The following is a 22012-nucleotide window of genomic DNA, read 5'->3' on the forward strand; positions in this document are numbered from 1 at the left end:
ACCAACACTTGGCAGAGGATGCCAGCGAGGCTCGGGGTCGACGGCGAGCACAGCGTCCGCTCTGCCCATCCAGCGGGGAGTCCCGCCGTGAGTCCGAGCCTGCTGGCGAGCGGCGGGCGCGCTTCCCACGCTGCCCGGGACGCGGGGCAAGGAGCCCCGCACCAGCCGCTGCCGGGGCCGCCAGGGCCCGAGCGGAGCAGCGCTGCTGCGGACTCCCTAGCCAGCGGCTGTCCCTGTCGTTGGGAGCAGGGCAGCCGAGCCCAGCCGAGCCGAGCCGCGCGCTGGGCTGCGTTGACAGCTGCGCTGTTACGGCGGCCCCAGCCCCGCCTGCCCGACCGTCCCGGACACTCGCGGGCCGCTGCGCTCGCCGGGGCGGGAGGAGATGTTAGCCCGGCCCCAGTCCCGCCTCTGCCTCCGCCGGGAGCCGCTCGGAGCAATTCCCACGGCAACCCAGGCTCGACCCCCTTCCCAAACCCCGCCTCTGCTCCCCGCCCCGCCGCTCCCGCCCGGCGGCCGCCGCGGGTCGGAAACAGTCCGTGTGTAAACTCGACGTGTCCGGAAAGGTGCGCGCCGCTCCCCGCCTCGCTCCGTGCCCGGCCGAGGGGCGCGCCCGCCGAGAGCGATGCTGGACCCTTCCTCCAGCGAGGAGGAGTCCGATGAGCTGCTGGAAGAGGAGCGGCGGGACGTGCTGGTGGCGGCGGGCGGCGGCTCGCCGCGCTCGCTGCCGCAGCCGCCCCGGGACTCGCGGGGCAGGGAGGCCGGAGCGACACGGGCAGCCAGCCCCAGCCCTTCGGTGCTGAGCGAGGGCCGGGATGAGCAGGAGCGCCTGCAGCGAGAGGAGCGGGAGAAGCGGCTCCGGCTGCAGCTCTACGTGTTCATCGCGAGGTGCATCGCGCACCCCTTCAACGCCAAGCAGCCCACGGACATGGCCCGCCGGCAGCAGAAGGTGAGCCCCCGCCTCCCCGCTCCCCTGCCCCGCCGTGTGCGCTCGTCCCCCGCGGGCCATCCCGCGCCGTCCGTCCCGGCCGCCGGTGCCGCGCCGCCGCCGCCGTGGCGCTCCGGCCCGCAACAGGTTGAGCGGGGCCGGGCACTGCGCGGGGAGCGCCCGCGGCGCTGCCGGAGCGGCTGCTGCAGGGCTGGGTGTCAGCGCGCCTTGACCGAAACACACCCTTTATTTAGAAACCTGTCAGTCACCGGGGGTGAAGTCGCTTAAGTTTTTAGAGTTGCGCTCGAAGTCGCCGTGCGAAGGGCACAGGAGCGCAGGGAGCGGGCGCGCTGGGGCCGTTCTGCGGTGGAGGATATATTCCTGCTTCTCGGCGGTGCCTGATGGGTGGAATTAAACCTTCCAGAGGTGCCTCCTGCCAGTCGCGTTCTGATCGTCTGTACCCAACCCGAGCAAATTAAGCCATAAAACACAGGTGAACGAGAAAACTATTTTGTTTCGTGAATTACTGAGTGTGCTCTCTATACGCAGAAACAATCAACATGCATGCTTGTGGTGAGAATGACCTTCTAAGGAAGGTTGACCTAAGTTGTTCTCTGTGTCTCGTACGTGAAAGACAAGCTTTTGAGAACTGGCAGGTGCGTGTAGGTATTTGTGCTTATTCTCTCTTAATTTTGAGCTATTGAATAAGTAGAATACTTAAAGTTTTGGATTAAGGCATTACATTTCCAGATAACTACTTAAAAGCTCAGTTCTTGAAATGTTTGGTCTCAAAAATGGGGTTTTTACTTTCAGTTCTGTAAACAAACAAACTAATCCAAAACAAAAGAAACAAACAAAAACCCATTCTACATCACTTTCTAGAAGGATAGTGATAGGACACAAAAATTATTTAATTCTACTTGGCTTTTATGATTTTGATACTTCCATATGTCTTAAAGGTTTGTAAAATCCAGTGCTAAATATTTGGGGTATCTGAAGTATGCCTTCTGTAGGTAATTGTAGTGAATTCTCAGACAAGTTAATGTGGCAACATGGTAGTAATAATAATAAGATTGTTTCTGGAAGATTATTTTGTTTTTATTAAGTGTTAGATACTTAAACTTTAGAGGCATTTTGTAAACAGAAAGCCAGAGGACATCGGAAATAATAATTTTCAACCCATTAGAAATTCCCTACCCAAACACAGAACCATCATAGAAATTATATTTTGAAGAGATATCTGGATCCCTCTAAGTGTGACTTCCCACTGGACAAAGCCAAAGCAGACTTGATGTAGAGTTGATATCAATCTAGGTTCTAACAGGGGGCTCAGAAGCCTCCAGGGATGAGATCTCAACCTGTCTGTGTGACCTGCTCTACTGCTCCATTGCCCTTCTCTTGATTAAATTTTCCTAATCAGCTTCCAATTTGCAGCTTGTGGCCGTCCATTGCAGAAGATACTGAGCATTTAGAAGTTCTCACTGATCTATGTCACTAAGTATAGGAACTGTTTTAAAAATAACTACTGTATTAATTAGTTTTATTAATAAAATGTATGAAAAGAGATTACTAAAGTGCAGCAAATGCAGAAATAAAACTGTTGTAGATTTAACTATGAGCAATGCACAGACTGATTGACAAAATTGACTTGATACCTAAAATTAAATATTGCTCTTACTAATTACTATTTTTAAGTCAACTCTGGATTTTGCATTAATTTCTGTATGTACAAAGCTACTTTTGTCATAGTTAGGAATTTAGCTGCAGAACAAGGATGACTTGTCTTTTCCTGATCAGGAAACAGTGTATTTAAATAACACGTAACACAAAAAATAAGTCTTCTGAGGAGTTGCACTTCTCTCTAGAGCTAATGAAAAACACATAACCATCCTTCCTCTTATTTGACAATTTTGTATATATTACCCAGTAAATTGTTGCATGTGGGGTAATAGAACTGGTCATGAGTTTTGAGAATTCAGAGAACCTGCTTGGATAGTTTGGGATTGCGAAGAGCTGTCTGAAGGAGCCCTCTTTCATGTCTAACTTCTGTTCTCTGCGCTGCACCATGGCCTCATGTCAGCCTTGGGAATGAGAGTACCTGTCTTAAACCATGTTCTGAAGGAAGACACTTTGGGAGGTGTGTCAGGTGGTCTGGAGATGACTGAGAGGGGACCTTGTCAATGTATATAAGTACCTGAAGGGAGGATGTCAAGAGGATGCTCTTTGTGGTGCAAAGTACTAAGACGAGAGACAGCAGGCAGAAACTGGTGCACGGAAGTTGCGTCTGAATATGAGAAAGAGGTTCTTTACTGGAGTATGAGGAAGAACTTTACTGTGCAGATGATTGCACGCAGGAACAGATTGCCCAGAGAGGCTGTGGAGTCTCCCTGACTAGAGATATTCAAGAACCATCTGGATGCAATCCTGTGCCATGTGCTCTGGGATGACCCTGCTTAAACAGCGAGGTTGGACCAGATGACCCACTGTTGCCCCTTCCAACCTTACCCATTATGTGATTCGGTGACTCATATTCTATGGGATAAAAATTCTGTCTTATTTCCTGAATTAATTTTCTATCTGCTAAGATAGGATATGGATATGGACTTGATCTCTTGCGGTTTTGCTTCAGTTCTGACGTGTGTGACAGCCTGTGGCTGGCTGTCCACTGTGAGCTGGCTTGAGGTTCCTTACCTGTGCCGTGTCACTAGAGCTGGTAGCTGCAGCATGCCCTGTCCATCATGGGTTATCCAAGGCACGGTTTGGAATGAGAATCTGTGATGCTTGTGAACTCCTTGTAGTGCTTTTAGACCAGCAGTCTTTCAAGAGCCTAATAATAGTATCCACCCTGCTTAAGAGCAGAAGTAATTTGTTCTTTCTGCCCATTCATTTGGCATATTGCTGAGCAAATATTGAGGAATGCAGTTTGCTTCCTTTTTAATGTGGAACATATTATCCAGTAAGGGAATGAGATGGAATTCATATATCAAGTATCTTCAACTGCTTTGTAATATCAGTAAGGAAATGGGTTACAATATGGCTGGCTTCTTATGTTCTTGCTTTAGTATCAGATTAAAATATACTGTATGATATCTTTAAACCACCATACTTAACAACTCTGTTATACTAATTAAAGAATTTTGAATGCAGGCAGTGTTCCACTCCTCTGTTGTCCTCTCGTCTTCCTTCTTTCTTCTTGCTAAGTAAAATTAGCTCTGCTGTATTGTGATAGATAAGGTTAACTAAAAAAGAAAATCAAACTTTAAGAAAAAAGAACTAGCATAATTTGCCAGAGTGCATCAATTCTTCTATCTTGCTTTTAATGATAAATTCAACATAATTTAGCCCAGAGTTTGTTGAATCACATACTTTTATAATATGGCTCTCTGGTTTTTTTTCTTACTCTCTAGGATGCATATGTGATAGAAATATTCTTTTTTAACTGTTCCGAGTTAGTTGATGACCTGCTATTACATCCTACCTTACTTTGGTTGCTGGTAGATTTTTGATAGAGAAGGGGGAATAATCGAACATTGGAGGTGTGGAACTGAAGCATGGTGTTATTTAACTGGAGCATGGTGTTTATAGCATGGTGAGGTAGCATATCCTGTTGAAGATGGAGTTAGCTCTACTGAGAAGGGTTAGTATGTATTTAGTAACATATTTTCAATAGATATTTGTGAACATTTAGTCATGTATTTTCCACCTTGCAGAGAAATATTGATGCATCATTACATATTGTTCTTTTACAAAGCAAATTTTGTCTGTCCCTGGTTTAAGGAGACTCTCACTTTTTTGTAGCTGCCACTTTTTTAATGAGTCCCCTCAAACATATTTCACCAATTTTTCTTCTGCCTCTTCACTCCTCCTTGTTTCTGGTCCCAACAATAGAGAAGGCAATCGTTAACTGAGCCCATTCCTCTTTCTTCTGTTCTCCTACCCCAGCCAAGCTGAATCTCAAACCACCAGATTGAATTTGTCCATAGAATGAGATTTAGTGAAAGAAATTGACTCGTCACTGTCTTCCATCAAGGGGCAGTGCTTTATGTGAACATATGCATATATGAGTATGTATGTACTGAGTCAGTGATTGGATGATAACCCTGGTAACTACTGTCTATACTAATCAGTTGTACACCCATATGTACCTACCCAGTTGTACTCAGTGAGTGTACAGATCCAAAGGCAGGGTCTGTATATGGGAGGTGAATCAGTTAAAGTTCCTGGGGAAGGAAGGGACAGCAAAGTGCTACAATTAACTCACAAAGAAAAAAAAAAAAGTGTGTTTTCTGTTTTTCCTGTGTTTTTCTTTCTCAACATTTTAAAATTGCTGTTAGTAATCAAGTAGCCACACAGAAATCCAAGACAGAGGGAGAAGTAGCACTCCTAGGCTAAACAAGATTTTTTAATGTATGAAAGGCTTAGTGCATCAAAGCTGATAATTCAAGTCTTGCTTTCATAGGTGATAGGTATTAGAAGTAATTGATCTGGCCATGTAGAATTCCTCACTGAGTGAGTTTACTTCCTGAATACTTGATGACCTATTTTCCTTCCATTTCTTCTCTCCCATCCAGCTACTAAATCATAAGTAAATCAAAAGCATTGACTTTTAGCTAATTCTCGAAATAGGAGCAGTAATCAGTGATTTATTTTCATCTGAATTTTGTTAATGCATTCTTCTTTCTTGGACTTAATCTGTAAAGGAGAGGTTTATGATGATGCGTGTTCACTACATAACACTGTCAGGAAATACTGGTTATGGGGTTAGACTTCATTCTCTGGACTGCAGTTTTATTCCCAGTGTTTGTCTTTCTTCTGTCTCAAGCCCTGTATCTCCTTGCTTTTGAGCTGGTGATGTGTATCTGCTTATTTATTGGCTAAGCATGTTTTGGGAAAGAAAAGTTGTCTTCTGGCCTCTGAACATACTTCATTAGATGTTGCTTTCTGCACTGCTAAGGTGGCAAGGAGAATACATCCAAAACCACTATTTTCAGAAACTCTAGACACATTTCAGAGAAAAAGCATGGCTATAAAACTTGTTCATCTGGTCAAAATTCTGCTAAAGATCTTTGTAGAAATATGTCTTCCAATTCTACCTTCATTGCTTCCTTTACAAATTTCAGTTCTTTTTGTGGTGTTATTGAAAGTAATTTTAAATCAAGTTTATTTTCTTATTTTTTCCCCATAACACCTTGTTGTCATGCTCTGAGCTGTGTATAGTTTTTATTTTTAGTCAAATGAGAATAGAGAGTTCTGGTAAATCCTGTCAAAACCCATAATATGGTAGCCTACAGACCTGTCTATATGTTGAGACAAGGTTATTCACAAATAGATCTTTCTACCCCTGTGTGAACCAGCTGTTTGGGGAAGAAGTTGGTTTTTGCCTGCAGTAGGAAAGTTACTCTCCATGGGCAATTGAATCAGCCATGGCTGAAGAAGTACTGAAGGGCGATGAGAGAAGCAAGGCCTCCTAGTAACCAGCACCACTTCAGAAATGACAACCCATCAGAGTTTTGTTTTAATCTTAAATTCTCCTTCTGGCCTACCAGCTCAGCATTGATCAGTGTGGCTTGGCCAGAAGCTGGCGGTGTGCTGGGAAAACCACGTGTTGGCAAACATCTGTGTAATGAAGTGAACATGTATGGACAGTCTGCAAACCTGATGAAAAATTTATCACTCTCTTCTTTTGCCTGCTTTTTTTTTTTCGTTTTCAATGCCTATTTTACCTATACTTGCCTTTGAAATTTGAGTAGTTATTATTATTGGATGGGACAGTTTTATTTTTTGTTTTCTGAATGCATGACCTCAGGTTCTTTTTTTCTGTCACCCACACAGTTTTACAAATGTGTTAGCTCTGTTGGCAAATACCCCATTTGAAGTGCCTGTGGAAGACTAGTTATTAGGGTTTTTCTACAGGGGAGCTGACAGGAGGAAAGTGTAAAGGATCAGTTTTTTGCTACCCTCTCTTTAGGGACTGTACAGGGGAATTGTCTGGCTGGGCTTCCTTGTATTTCTAAGCCCTTTGCAGTGGTTATTCTCACATTGCATTTTGTGTATCTGAACTGCTGTAATTGGTGATTGAGGGGCAAAAATACCAAATCAGCTCATCTTGTCTTTAATACGTTCTCAGACATCATCTGTGAAATATACTCACTGATACTGTGGAATAACAAGGCTGGGGAAAACACTTTACCTGCTTGATGTGCAATATATCAATTACTACGTGCTGTCTTTAACTGTACACTGTTGCCAGAACAGAAAATACTGTATGGTTCCTAGTTTACTATTTATTGAGCAGTGTATTCCTGTAATAGAAAATGTTCAGTTTTTCCCCCCTTGCTCCCCCATGCAAACCTGTTGGCACCAGTTCATGTTGGGGACACTACTAACCAATTGCCTTTCCATTTTCATGCTGGTTATTAGAGTCGGTTTTTCTCTTTCTGGCTTTGTACTATTTCTTTTTAATACTGGTGAATATCATCCTGAAGTTGCTTTTTTAATGTACCCTTGTATTTGTGTTCTACTCTCCTCTTATCCCTGTTTTTACCTTGTGTGTAGGTGTCCCTTACTTAACATATGCCTGCCTCCTGCTGCTTCCCTTGCTGCAAGTGAAGAGCTCATAGCTCAGGGACAAGACTTTGCTTTATTGACCAAAGAGGTATCCTTAGAGGAAGATGGATGATGTGTTTGTGGCCTGCTTGGAAAGCGCTTGGCTGTGCACCTTGTCTCTGCTCATTGAGGGATGTGTTTGGGGTGTTTGTCTTTATGCCTTGACTCTGGTTCTCTATTGAGTTGTACTGAGCCCCAGTTAGTGTGTTACTGTCTCTGAACCAGGTGCCAGTCTCTAAGGCTTTTAAACGTTTGGTCCTGAAGTCAGTTTTCACATAGGGGTTTTTTTGGCACATTAGCTGCAAGCATGCCTCCTATATTTATTTCCAAGTTACTCCTCTTGCTGCCAGCTGATGGCAGTGGCATGCACAGGTCCAGCACTCAGACTCTCTGGGACTTCTGGCTCTTGCCATTCAGACTCTTGTCCACTCAGGGACAGAGTCTGCTGAAGTCCTTCTCATTTGCCTAGTGCCTGTCTCCAGTGCCCATTTCAGCCTAGAAGTGCTGGCACTGAATTGAAAGCAGCCCAGTTCTTGTGCATTGCAGCTGATTCCCCCAGGTTTCAGAACAGCAGCTGTGAAAAGGCAGTTTTCAGTTTGTTGCTGTATGTGGGAAACTCTGAGCAGCAGGAGAGCTAGAGTGTTTGCATGTCAGTACCAGGCTGCATCAGCTTAAGCTTGCATTTTGAAGGTTATTTTCTCAGCCATAAGCATTGGAAGCTTTTCATTTTGTATTTGAAACTCCCTAGAAGTTGATGGTACTCGCTCAATAGAATTTATTTCTGGTTCTTATTTATTTTGCAGTGTGGAGATAAAGCATATGCTTCTCTTCAAGTGTGACTGCTTGTATGCATGAGTTCAAGCATGTGCTTGAGTGTTTTTCCTGTCAGGAAGGGGAAAAGCATTAATTAATAGCATTGTGAAGAATGAACAGAGCTACAGTGAGTACTTCTTTAAACATGTGACCTGGTGAATCAAAATTAGAAAAAGAGAAGGTGATTATACAAGAATTTTTCTGCAACTGTGTTTCCATTTTTCTTTCAACCATTAATTATTCATCTATGTTCAATTGTCTTGTCTGTGGGGTTTTAGAAATAAAGGCTGGCAGCTTCTGTGTAATGAAGGTGCTGGAGGGATACTCTGAGTGATAGACACAAAAAGAATCCTTAGGATAATACTTTGAGTAGACTTGTTGGGGCCATAGACAAGGATGTGGAAGGACGGACAAATACACAGGGCATAAATGAGACTTCTGAAGAGATGGTGAGCATCTACAACGATTAGAGGAGAAATAGCCACCAGTGATGGAGAGTTTAATGGACTAAGTTGGAGATGTTGAAAAAGTGTATGGAACCAAATTAATTTTGGAGTAGAGTAACTGTTCAGCAAGGACAATGACAAATTTAAAGAGAAATGAATTTGTAGCAGAGAAATCCATTGGTCATGAGAGTTATGCTTTTCAGTATTAAACAGAAATGAAGGAGGACTATCTTGGGGAGTGAGTTTGCAAGAAAGAGATTGGTCTAGAAAAAAGGATAATGATAAACTGGTAAATAAGGGAATAGTCTCAAAATCCATGCTAGTGTAATACAGAATCACTAGGGCAAAGAACTGGTGAGAAAAATGGTATGCAGAAGTTGGACTGCATGAAAATCAAAGCAGTAGCATATAGTGCACTGGGAAAAACTGGGTTTTTTTCTGCAAAAAGTTGTTTTATATGTTTAGGCTTTTTTAATGGTGAATTAATGAGTTTTTTTTTTCTAGGAAAAAATTTACCTTCAGGCAGTCTACGCTGAATGTTTATTTTGCTGGGAAGCATCCCCAGTTTGTGCCTATTGCTCATAAATTCCTTGATTTATTTGTAAGTTATGTATTCTGAGGCCTTGTGGCAAGGTTTTTTCTCATTCAGAAGTGTTCTGCAAATGTTTCTCTACTCCAGCTATTTAATACACCACATACATATTTTTGCTAAAATATTAATATTGGCGATTTAGGATTTTTTTAATTGTTTTGACCTCCTTATGGATGGAGCATAGGCAATGAGAAGAAATAAAAAAAAAGTAAGAGAGTTTTTGGTATAGATCTGATATTAAATTATAGAAATCAGTTCCTCTTTCACTTTCTCTTCCTTACCACAGTGTCATTAATAGACAGAGGATTTTTCGGTCTTTTACCAGTGGGGACTTATGAGTAAATAGTGGTATTATGTTGAGATGGAAGTTAACAAACTCCATTCGAATTTTTCTTTTTGTAGTAATATTCAGCCAGCTGTTGGAGTATTTGACTGAATGGACACTTAGATTCTGCTTGCAGTGACTTAACTCCAAATGCAGGATCATTCTCATAGCCACACATGCTACACACAGTCGAGATTCTGAGCCTACTGGGGCATGGTTATGAAGTAGCTAGATGTATTTTAGCTTAAATATTCTGTGACACGAGTTCTGAAAATCTTGCTTATATGACTTTGGGTTCTTTTCAGCATACTTTGTCTCCCTAATTAATTTACTTTAAAAACACTACTTGAGATTAAGGACAGATTTTAAAGTTGTCTTTCTCTGCCATCCAAAACTTTTAGGTGCTTAATGTTTAGGTACTTAATAACTTCATGTTCTCAGGGCTTTTTCTGTGATAATAAATGTTATAAGCTTATATAAATGGTACATAAAGCTATTATAAGACTAGCTATGTTTTGTGAATATAAGCCTTCTGTTTTATCACCTGGAATATAAAAACCCAAATATCCTTCAATGGAAAGCTGAAAATTACAAGATCCAGCTGTGTGTGCCTACATACTGATGTATTTTGCTCATGTATTGCTGAAGAGGAAGTGTTGTTCTTAGCTGTGTAATGTAAAGCTAATCAGTTTGTTCTGCAGATCACAAGCCCACTGATACCAGACTCTGTATTTTTGTGTGTGGCTCTCTCTCTCTCAGACACCCTGAGTACAGGATGTACCTTAAAGGACTTCTGTTAGAGCCAGCTGAAAATTTTTCTCCTCTTTGCCCCCACTACCCATAGCCTGGGATGGGAATTTTTAAAACCCCTTTCCTTGATGAATCGCCCGGAAGGTCAGTGACATGCTGTGAGCAGAGCTGCTGGTGTCTTTGCTTGACTCGTCCTCAAACTTTAATTGGAGTAACTGGATTACACCTGTCTTTCGGCTGCTTTAACATACCTTACTGTCTGTAGATGAAAAACCCTGTGTAAGAAAGAGAAGTATTATTTATTTAAAATAACAAAATTATTCAGATTACTCCTGAACCTCTAGCTGTTTTATGTGTTCTGGATATTTAAACTCTAATGGTTTATTAACCCATTGATTGCTAACAACATTTGGTCAGAACTTGGTCCAGAATGGCCTTTAAGATACCACAGAGGCGTGATAAAATCAGCAAACTGGGTAAAGCCTCCATACACGACCCTCTTGCTGCATTACAACTGTGTCTGTTACAAGTGCACTTAACTACAGAAAGCAGCACAAAAGGGTAGGAGGCTGTATGGGCTGATAGCTTCTGTTTCACTGTACAGATGCACTTTTCTGGTGTCACACTGCTTGCCAGTGTAGACGAGACTTCAGAGAGTCAGAGATTTAATATACAGCAATTAATATAGAGTCTAGAAAGAGAGATGGAGCCTAAATGAGATAAATAGCACAACAGGGACACAAGAGTCTCCTTTCTGAGCCATTAAAGCAGGACAGCATATGCAATGCAAACATAAAAACAGCTGAAATAACAAAGTAATAAGAGTCTTGCTATGTCTGAAGTTAATTAGGGGCAACAAACTGCCCCTAATTACTGAAAGTGTGGGCTTCTCAGCAAAGCTGCCTGGGATACTAATTAAAAGAACTGATTATAAGAAATAGAATGAATAATTAATGACTAAGAAATCATTTTCAAGAGTATCTTCAGAGAGCAAATAATGTGCCCTTGGAAAATATTGTGACACCCCGAGCTATCCACTGAATCTAATCCTGCAGATAGACCTGAAAACTGCCTTGCAAGTTTGCTGTGCTTATGCTTTCTAGTGCTGAGGCAGGGACTAATAGTGGCAGAATGAGAGGTAAGATAGGAATAGTATTTCTATTTCAATATCAAATGCTCTCTTCAGCTTTTTTTTAATGTATGACTTCAACAGAACCTGCCTATGAAACACGCTGACATAGTGCATTCTGTTTTAATAGTTGGCTTTGCAATGGTCCTCTGCTCACAGAGCTGAGAGGTCTCTGGTGCTTGCAGAGGCCCTCTGGGTGGCATCCTCTGTGTTGATTAGTAGCATGTGTGTCTGTAGCAACTGTTGGCTGTCAAGTGTATGGGCCACCAAATGGACTGTGATTTTTCGATGTTCCTGAAAAAACAGCAATATGGAAATTACAGCTGACAGAATAAAATTGAAAGTTTAAAGATTTATCTTCTTCTCAAGCTCAATTAATAAGGCTTTTTTATCTGAAGCAGTTCTTTAACAGGGCTAATAATGGATAAAGTTTTATCCAGACATCCGTTTGGGTATTTTACCTAATTGGCACTCCTTAATTTATTAATTTGAACTGTTTTTAATAGCCTTAATCCTCAATTACATTGGCACATATATAGAAATTCAGATTAGGAATAAATAAAAATAAATGCTTGGAAGCCTTAAACCCTAGGAGCAATTTCCTATACTGGTTCTAAGTCTCTGCTGGAGGCTGAGGTGGGAGGCTGCAGGTACCCCAGAGTGCTGGGGTGCACTCGAAGGGGACATGAGTCTTGAAGGAGTTAGGCTGGGCAATCAACCCACTGCTGTGTGGTGTCCATCTAAGTTAACAGATGTGACATTTAATTCTCAATGATCGATCTGTGATCATTGTAGTGGGCCCCTCTTTATGAAGGATTCATGTTCACAGAGGGACCAAACCCAGAACCGAAATACCCATGTCCTTTGGAGTGTCTTTTAGTTCTTCTGAGCTTCAACAGATTCATCAGGATGTCCTTGGTGCCATGAGGTTGTGTGTTGCAAGGAATTGATTAGTATTGTTTGGTCCCATAAGGTTTTGTGCTGCAATGACATGATTAATATCTCTTTGGTCCCATAAGGCTGTATGCTGTAACCCTGAATGTGTTCACATCCTGGAGGAAGGATGTGAGCACAGTTGACTCCTGTATGCTCCAAGTGAGACCATGATCCATGGCAGAGGCAAGCAGGGAAGAAAGCTGTAGGTACCATGGAAGGGGATTAGAATGAGTGCTGCACTGCACATTATGATCTTACTGGTTTTAAAATTATGATTAAGCATAAAATACTGAAATAGAAGTTACTTAATACTACTACTTTTCCAGCAATGTCTTATGTTTTCTGTCTATTGTAGTAGAACTTGTAAATTGCCGTTAATTTCTTTAAAAACAAACACCACACACACCCAACCCCCCAAACCAAGCCAACAAATCCAACATCCCCAAACCCTGCAGATCTGTATTTTCTGCCTTGGCTTTTGTAGCTTTTTCAAAGACAAAACTCCTAAACCTTGTAGTAAGGAAGCAAAGCTGTTTAATAAGAATTATGTTAAAAGTAAAGATTTAATTTTTTTATTAATATTGAGCTTTTAGAATTGATCTGATTCCTTAGGGCTAGGTCAGAGTTCATTCTGCTGAAATGAATACTCTGAATTTCTAGTATTCTGTTTCTGCTCTTTAAGTTTTACAGGCATAAGACTTAAATATCTTGCTTGATTTTATATTTAGGATGGATTTGTACCTTGGTTGCAGACATTCGCTTTGGAAGCATACCTGTTCTCAGTGTGAAGGATAATTTGTTTTCCTAATTTGATTGAATTTGTGATTTTTTTCTTATAGTGGAAAAATAATGAGTCCAACAGGAAAACAGCTATCTCAATTATGTGGTTTAAAAATACAGTAAGAAAAAATTCTCCTCCTGCACTGCACAACTGTAGAGATCGTGCTTACCTTTTACTCAGCCTGACTTTAGTGAGGCTACAGAGCAGCCAACACAGCCGTCATAAGTCACTTTTTAGGGGGAAAAAAAAAAGAAATTGATCTATTGTATTTTTAGTAGTGATGTGGTTAGTCTGGAACAGCTGCTTCATATCGGTGGTCAGCCTAACACTGCCTCAGTCAGTGCTAATAAGATAAATGGGGTAATGCCTATTGACTGTAATAGCTGGAGTAATGTGTCTGCTCAAAGATTGAGTGAAGAGGTGTGAGGAGCTGCAGCTCTGAGCAATACAGATGGTCAGTGATGCAAATCCATTTCAGTCTATAGCTCTGGAGAGCCTGGAAAATGGACAGAATTGCATAATAACACCAGAATAAGATAGATAGCCTCTAACCTTTCCTTTCCGAAAGGCTGAAGGATTCAGGGAGAAAATCAGTCATTTTGTCAATGGGGTGAACCCATCCTTGGAAAGGATGTGCATTTGTGTGTCTAAGGCAGGTGTCAGTAGCATGTACTCACCACAGCCATTCATATGAATAAGTAAGAAAAAACCAGTACTTAAGGTACCAAAATTGAAAACAGTCTCAAATACATGTAAGTTGCTTTCTAATTTTGGGCCCAATTATTTTAAGCCAAATACAGCTTAATAATTGAAATATTATGTTGGGTTTTTTTTTTCCTGTTGCAAGTAAATAAATTTTTGCAATCAGTGCAGAAGAGTGAGAAAGATCGAGATGGACTAAGCTATTCCTGTTTTGTGGGGAATTTGATTGTCTGAGTTAGTTTAATGTCTGTATTTGCAAATTGTGTTCATACAACTTAGAAAACAAAAATAAGGGCTTTTTTTGAAAGGTGGCACAAATAGGAGAGCTGTAGATTTTCCCTCAATGTATTGTGTGAAAACAGGTATTTTATCCCCTTGCCAGTTCACAGAATTCTTTTTGAATCACCAGATAGTTACCAGGGGACACATCTGCTGCCAGACAGCTCAGCTACTGTATTTGTGCCTTTGACAGAACATGTAATAAGCCAGGCTAACAAAGCTGCTGTGCCTCAGGTACACCAAGTAAACATGCTGGCAAATATCATGGCTGAATGAAATTTGAGATTTGCTGTGGGATTGTATTGCAAAATTATTGCAAAGCTGATGAATGTATTCAGCACACAGACAAGTTACTGTGTATCATTCTTGAAGTGCAAATGGGAAGGGACCTCCTGGGTTGAGTCAGTCTCATGTCCAAAAATAAGACATCTTGTCTCTTTTAGAAGCAGGTGAAATTTCACTTAGTAGGTATGGCTATGTTTTTCCTTACTCTGATAGTTGTGAGCCTTTTGTTTCCTGGCAAATGCATTTACAGGTTTGGTTCATACCCACTTCCTGTTCTGTCAGCTCTGCCCTTCAGCTGTAATAACAGCTTTTCCTTCCTGAAGGATTTAGTACAGGGTGGTGTCTCATTCTGCTGTATGAAACAATCCAAGGTCTGAACCACCCCTCAGGCAGTAGTCTCTCTTCTTCTCTGACTATCCTAACTGCCTTTATCTGCAGGTTTTGCAGCTAGAATTAATGCTCCCTTGTTCTCATGTCACATGAACACGGTGCCTGCAGTGTGCTAGGGCAGTGCGTCTGAGCCTTCAGCTCAGAGCAGCCAAGGAGAGCAAAAATCTTGCAGAAATTGTTGTGAGTCCTGGCCTGAAGTTTGGGATGCTGAATTTCACCCCATTTCTGTTACCACATCTCCTGTGGTGGCTGTTTTCCAGTACATCTTTTTATCCAACACGTTTTTTTAATCCACTCTGTGTGCAAGTGCATCCCAGCCTTGAATGCCAATATCAGTCTTCAGATTCAGAATATTTGTAGTCATGTTCCTGTTCTCTCTGTCATAACAGCACGAAAGTCAGTTTTCAGCTACCTTTCATTCTATTTCTCCTTTAACAGTTACCTTCACATTTTTTGGACTATTTTTTCCCTTTGTAGCAGTATCTCCACTGTGTAACTGTTGTCTAGATAAGATCTACAGCCAGAAAGCAAGAGTAAAAGAAAGCAGATTACTTGATTTTTATAATCTTTTAAATTATTGTGGTAGATCAGTAACTTTTTAATCCTTCCTATTCTGGGTCAGCTATTACTCCATTACCCTTACCCTGATTCTAACCTTTTTTTTATATCCTTGTCCTGTGGAGTCTATGCTTCTGTGCATATAGAGACCTGCTGCCCTCTTTTGGGAAAGAGGATACTTTGGTCAATGCTGGACAGCTTTCCGAGTCTTTAGAAGAGTTTGCACACTGTCTCATTCAGGTCTCTCAACTCTTCAGATGACTGAATTGACTAACTCCTCTTAATTCCTTGACATAGAGAATAAATTACCACTTCTCGGTTTCCAGGCTAAAGAGATTTTCCTGACAAAATGCAAACTGCTGAGACCAGATTTGTGTTCAATAACCATGTCTATCTGCAAGCTCTCAAAATAATTAAGTGCTCTGGTGATAAAGAACAAAACGTGTTCAGTGGCACAATTTGTATGAGTTCACTTGCAGTATTGCTGTGTTGTAATTTGTTTTTAGCCCAGCTGCCATCAATAGTCTTGAGTTCCTGGTTGTCCAGTAAGGTTCTAAAAAGGCTGTTCCTGGCATTCTGCCCTGGCCACGTTTGGCACACTGCAGAGCAGAGTTTACAAAACATCTGTTAGGTCAAGTGTTTTGTTGACCAGAGGAGGTTAAATGGTTAGGACATACTGATTTCTCTATAGAGTCTGTCCAGACTTGTGAATTTTCACTATACTTTTGCATATGACTTGAATGCTTCTAGCATTTATAACATGAATAGCATGTATAACAGCAGCATTTAGAGGTAATCCTTCCCTCTAAAATATTGAGCCAGTGTTTCTGTTTTGCAACCCATTGGCATGTGTATACACGAGTTTTCTGTGCAACAGAAAACACAGACTGGCGCTTCCTTCGTAACTTCCTAACTTTCCTTACTTTGACACCACAACTTTGTGGTTGAATAGAGCACAAGAGTGAGTTACTTATGGCCCTATGTACTCCTTTATTCTGTCTGTAGTGTGGTAATTCAGGCCTCTCCCAGCGCTGGAAAGTTGCAAGAACCTTGGCCTATCTGCCTTACTCCTACTCAGCACTCCTAAGTAATAATTTTAGGAAAAGCTGTGACAAAGTATATAGTGTGCATTTTTCTGAAGGTTGGTCATTTTTTCTGTGCTTCTTGAGAATGGTGCTTGTGCTTGTGCTGGGAATCAAGTGAATCACTTCGAAAATCTTGTTCTTGTTCCTGTGAGGTATAACTGCACAAAGTTAAGCAAACCTCATTCAGCACAGCTCTTCCACTTCTCCCACTCCTCAGCTGTACTGGGGGGGATTTTATGGAATGGCATATATGCCTCTTGGTTTAGGCTTGCGTTGTCTGGTCCTTTGCAGCAGAAGGAAGCTTTATAACGGGGAAAAGAGGCATCCTGTCAAATTAAGTTGGTAGTCTCAGTTAGAAGCGGGGAGAACTGGGAATTAGAGGAAGGAATAAGCTCTCTGTCTGGAAGCTCTGATTTTTGTATACTCCAATTCTTCATCATTATGCCTTCTATGCATAACAGGACGAATATCAAAGTATTGGTCTTCTACTGTAACTTTGAAAATAATAGAAATGCTAAAAGTTGGCTTCTATCTGAAGTTCAGAAAGGAAATTACATCTCTGGAATATCAGACTACCCCCTAGCTGACAGTGCAAGAGCCGTGTTGTAGGTGTCAGCTCAGTTCCTCTGACATGTACATAATCACTGTGCCATTTTTTTTTTCTGTGACAGTGAGAGAGATGGAGATCAAGAATCCTCTTCTCTTGCCTTTGGGTTAGATACATAAACTACAAGTACAGTGTATACCAAAGTTTTTTTAGGCAGCTTTTGCAGGATTAAAGATAAGAATTTATTCCTGACTTAAACTGGGAAGGCTGGGAGGCTTTCAGCCAACTTCCTTTCATTGTTTCCTTCAAACATCGGATGTTATCTGGTCTGCCATCATGTTATTAAATGTGTGTGCTGTCCTGGAGCCACTTAACCTTTTCCCCTTTGCCTTAGTGCTATGCCCTGCTCAGATCCTGGCCTTCAGGGGACTTGAGGAGGGAAACTTCTGCGGTTCAGTGGGATTTTGCACAAGTAGATACTCTGTGAATATATTGTGAAGTTGTAACTAAGCATTTATGGAGAGTAATAGCTTTAAGACTATTTTATCCTTTTCTTTTTTTCTTTTTTTCCTTTTATCTTTAAGAAGGGAACAAAATTGGTCACACTGCTAAGCTCTAATTAGAGTAGCTTTAGAGAGACCTGCTTGATTTGCCTTTTGAGCTCTGTGCTCTGTCAGGTAGGTTTTGATCAAATGCTTTCCTGCCAGCATTCAGTTGTTAGCATTCAGCATAAGTTAGTCACCAGTGAATTATGGTCTGTGATATGGTCCAGGTCCCATTGCTCTAGTTCTTTTCTCTTTATTGATTTCCATTCTCATTTTCATTATTGTCCTGGTCTCTCACTGCGTGCTTCCTAGTGCTTTTATTTTGTAGCTTTTCAGAATGAATGTCCATGAGTCATGATTTGAAATAAAATGCTAATAATGACATTATGCAACACTTTGAAATAAACATTTCTGAGATTGTTCCTTTTAAGTGGTAGACTTTGAGAAAAATCATACCATTCTGCAATGATAGGGCAGTAGGAAATAGAAAAAAAGAATAGGCTGGTAAACTTTAACATTTTAAGTTAAATACCTCCTTCTTGAATAGGTTTGTCTGCATCAGGAAGAGTGAGAAAATTTTCTTGGCCATTTCCTTTAAGCAGAAATCAAGAAATTAAATCATAATTGGTGCAGAATTAAAAAATATGTAATTATATGGTTTTTCCATATATACACAGATCTGAATAATGTCTAAATAGTGTTGTGTCCTCTTTCACTATGGGTTTCTGTCTTTAGGAGTGTGCAAATGTTAAATGCTTGCTCCACCAGGTTGTCCAGAGGGACATAACACGGTATGGCCATGGAGCCAAACAGGGTATTCAGACAGGTAAATTTGAGCATGGGCTATTGTGTTATGAAAACTTGCCAATTTTTGACTGTTTCTAGTCAGCTGTTGGGTCTAAAGTTCTGGGTTTGTTTCTAAACAGAGAGATTTCCACATTCCCCTTAGTTTCAGTCATTTCTTTCTCCCTGGAAGTAGTACTTTTTAAAGACCTACTGATGACTGTGGGAAACACTTTGGATAGAAGTTTGTGTTCTTTGTCTTTTCTTATCTTTACCACTCTCTTTACAGTTCTCTTGAAAGTGAGACCATGGAATGCAGCTGCAACTGAAGAAGTTTCATGATATGCTGTGCAGAAGTACAACTCCCATCCTCACTGCTGTTTTTAGTGACATACTTGAGATCATGTAATCTGAATACTGTCATTTTTATAGCTATTTTTCAGGAGTCTTAAGTATTGGCAGAGGAGTCAATACATGGCGTAAGGATAGGCAGATGAGAGGGGGAATAATTGTTCTAGGGGAGGCAATCTGGATTTTCCCTTCCTAATGGTGATGAACACCCTTGCTTGAATGTTTTGACTTTGAAGAAAACTTTAGAAGCATTAACAAAGGAAAACTCTTATTTGGCAAAATTTTCCAGAGCTAAATACTTTTAGTTTGTAGTATAGCATTTCCTAGTAATTGGTATTTTTTCCAAAATTAATTTTTATGGTTTTACCTGTTTTGACAACGGTGCTGCCAAAGGTCAGATGTGAATAAGAGGAACCCCTCAAATTCTTCACTCTTTTAGCTCTTCTGCTTTTAAGACACTAATTTAGTAAAATGAAGAGGAATTACAAAACTGTTGGTGGTTGAGAGCTTGCTGTTTATGAGTGTAAAAATAAAATCCATTGTTATAAAAGAGACAAGCATCTAAAAGACTTGGGTGATTTATACAGTGGTGTCAAGCATTAGTTTTCTGAGGCAAATCTGCTGTTATTTGACTTTAAAATGCCTGTTGAGCTAATAGCAGCTCAGCTTAGCAATTCCTAATTGGTCTGTAACTTAGGAGACCCTGGAGGTGCTGAAAGGACTTTAGTGTTTATTTGAGTGAAGTCATACCAATATGAATGGGTACTACTGCACTGAAAATTAGGTGTGTGGCGATAGCAGCCCACAGCCAGATTGTAAAATATCTTCTTTTGATATTTCTTTCAGCCTGTTCAGAAAGGGGTGTGTTTGTGAATCTGCCTTAGAAGGAATTGTGGATTTTTGATAGGTGTGTTCATTTAGAAGGAAAAATAACGTACTATTCTTATGCTTACACAAGATTTCTGGGTGGAGGAGAAGAATACTTGGCTTTAAACCAGATGGCTCATGAAGAATGTGAATTTATTCTTTAACATGTGGCTCTGAGATTTCACTGTATATAACCAACATAGTAATTGATCTTTTTTTTAATTTATTTTAGATAACTCTGTAGCAGTCATCTGTAGAAGCAGTATGATTTGTGTAAATATGCCTGAAAGTCCTTGTTGTTAGAAGTTAGAAATTTAGGCTGAATTTGCATTATTTCTGTGGCTCTAGAATTTAGCAGAAATGGAGGTCAAAACCTGGAGGGAAATTCCTTGTCAAAAGATGATGCTGTGTTTACAAAAGGCTCACTGAATATCAGAATACTGATTTATTTTCCTTATTTTTCTGTTGTTCAATACTATTTATGATTGAATAATTGATTGTCTATTATTATGAAAAAGGGTTGGTTTTTCTTTTTTTCTTACACAGAACCTTATTTTCCAAAGTAAGAGAAGAATTGTTCCTTAAGTCTTAGCTCCCTTTAAGTGTGGATTTTCCACAAATTCTGGTTTATTGTGGATGTCCTGAGCATGCTGCTGTCTTGTCATGATGCCAGAAACATCTGTTATTTTTGGGTTATAACGTGTTTCATGTTATTTTTTAACATGGGATGCTGTATCCGGATAGAATCTGAGAGATGTAAAGTTTTGTGTCAGCCTCTTTAGTGATTGTACAGTTTTTGTGTCCTACATGCAATAAATGAGTCTGTGTGCTTTAAACTATCATGCACTGCAACCACTCTTCATATATTTTACAAATAAAAGAATGGAAAATTTGCAGGGAATGTACTGTTTATTGTAAGTTTAAAAATCTTCCACATAGTAGCATTATTTCCCTCACTTCATACACAAAGAGGCTTTATTCTCAAATGCCGTAATGTCAAAGTGGCAGTATTGTCGTGGATGCAATCAGTGACTCAGAAATGAGTTAACTAATTTTCAGTTCTGTATTTTACTGAAGAGATGAGTTTGCACATGCAAGAAGACAGGCTTGGGAAGGCAGTATGTAAACTTGGGCACTCTTGTCTGGACTCCTATTTAGTTAGGGGTTATGTGGTCAGCAGAGACGTGTGCATCAGTTCATTCAGTAGGATATCCACTCATCTGGGATATTTATAAGGTGTGTGCTGTAGAGTGACAAGTGACTTGCTTGGCTGGGTACATTGACGGCATGGGTAAGATCTCCACTGAGCACAAGGAGGAATTCGAACATCTTCAACAGAAAACTCAGAAGACTGACCTTTCTGAAAATCTTTTCAGGGGTTTCACCACTGTTATGAGCGTAAAAAAATTTCTGTAGGTTTAGAGAAGAATTCCCCATGAGCTGAGTTCTCCAGCTGTAGGCAGCGTAGGTGGGACACAGCTGCCTGGGTCTCAGGCTAGTGGGCAGTGCTGACCTGGGGTGTCACTCAAGTTGTGGTAAGGAATATCTGTGTGACTCTCTTAGAAGAAAATATATATCCTGCATCCTGAAGTGTTGCCAAGCTGTTTACAATATAGACTGTATCTAGAGTTGAATGTGGGTGTTGTATTTTTTTTTCTGTGGTGCTGCATTGTTACCACATCATGTTTTGGATGGAGTCACTTCCTTCAGACCAGAATTCATCAAAATGAGTAGGACTTGAGCAAAAATATTTTGCTTGCATATGCTGTTTGAGCTTTGGCATTAGGTATTGGACTGTCTAGTTCTTAACTTTATGAAGTTAGATCTCAGGAGATGATAGCACTTGTTCTGACTATGGTAATTTGAAGACTAGAATCTTATGCTTTATACAATTTCTTTACTTTCTCCTTTCTCAAGAGTATTAATCTTATTTTCAGTCTATCTCTGCAAAGACCTTTCAAGGTAGCTTGCTGCCTCTGAAGCCTTTCATAGTAACTTCATGCTTCACAACATGCTATCTTAGGTTTGTCTTTAAAAAAAGAACAGAAGTTCTACCTCCTTTTTGCTGTTTCTAAAAGCAAACTTTCTTGGCATATGGGCTTTCAAAATTTAAACCTTCAAGTTTCAAGGTTTTTTAGAAGGAAAAATTAGTGCCTTCATGAGAGTGCTTTGCTTCCTTGCAGGCTTTGACTTCTTTTAGATCAGAGACATTGCCTTGGGGAATCAGTGTTCCTTTCGAAGTAACAGACACGCAGATTGCAGTGAATTCTAATATCATGGAAGATCATGATATGGGATTTCTGTGTGTTAGTAACTT

General features: G+C 40.7%; 1 protein-coding gene across 2 annotated transcripts in view; it reads left to right on the forward strand.

Annotated features, from left to right (window-relative positions):
• The first annotated feature begins 567 nt into the window (after nucleotides 1–567).
• CADPS2 (calcium dependent secretion activator 2) overlaps nucleotides 568–22012 on the forward strand; it is a 284462-nt gene continuing 263017 nt past the window's right edge. For both annotated transcript variants that reach the window (XM_084205822.1, XM_084205823.1), the window contains exon 1: nucleotides 568–946. In XM_084205822.1, the coding sequence (XP_084061948.1) occupies nucleotides 623–946 (324 nt within the window). In that variant the 5' untranslated portion in view covers nucleotides 568–622. The remainder of the gene's footprint in view (nucleotides 947–22012) is intronic.

The sequence above is a fragment of the Fringilla coelebs genome (genome assembly GCF_963513975.1).
Source record: "Fringilla coelebs genome assembly, chromosome: 5".
Taxonomy (NCBI): domain Eukaryota; kingdom Metazoa; phylum Chordata; class Aves; order Passeriformes; family Fringillidae; genus Fringilla; species Fringilla coelebs.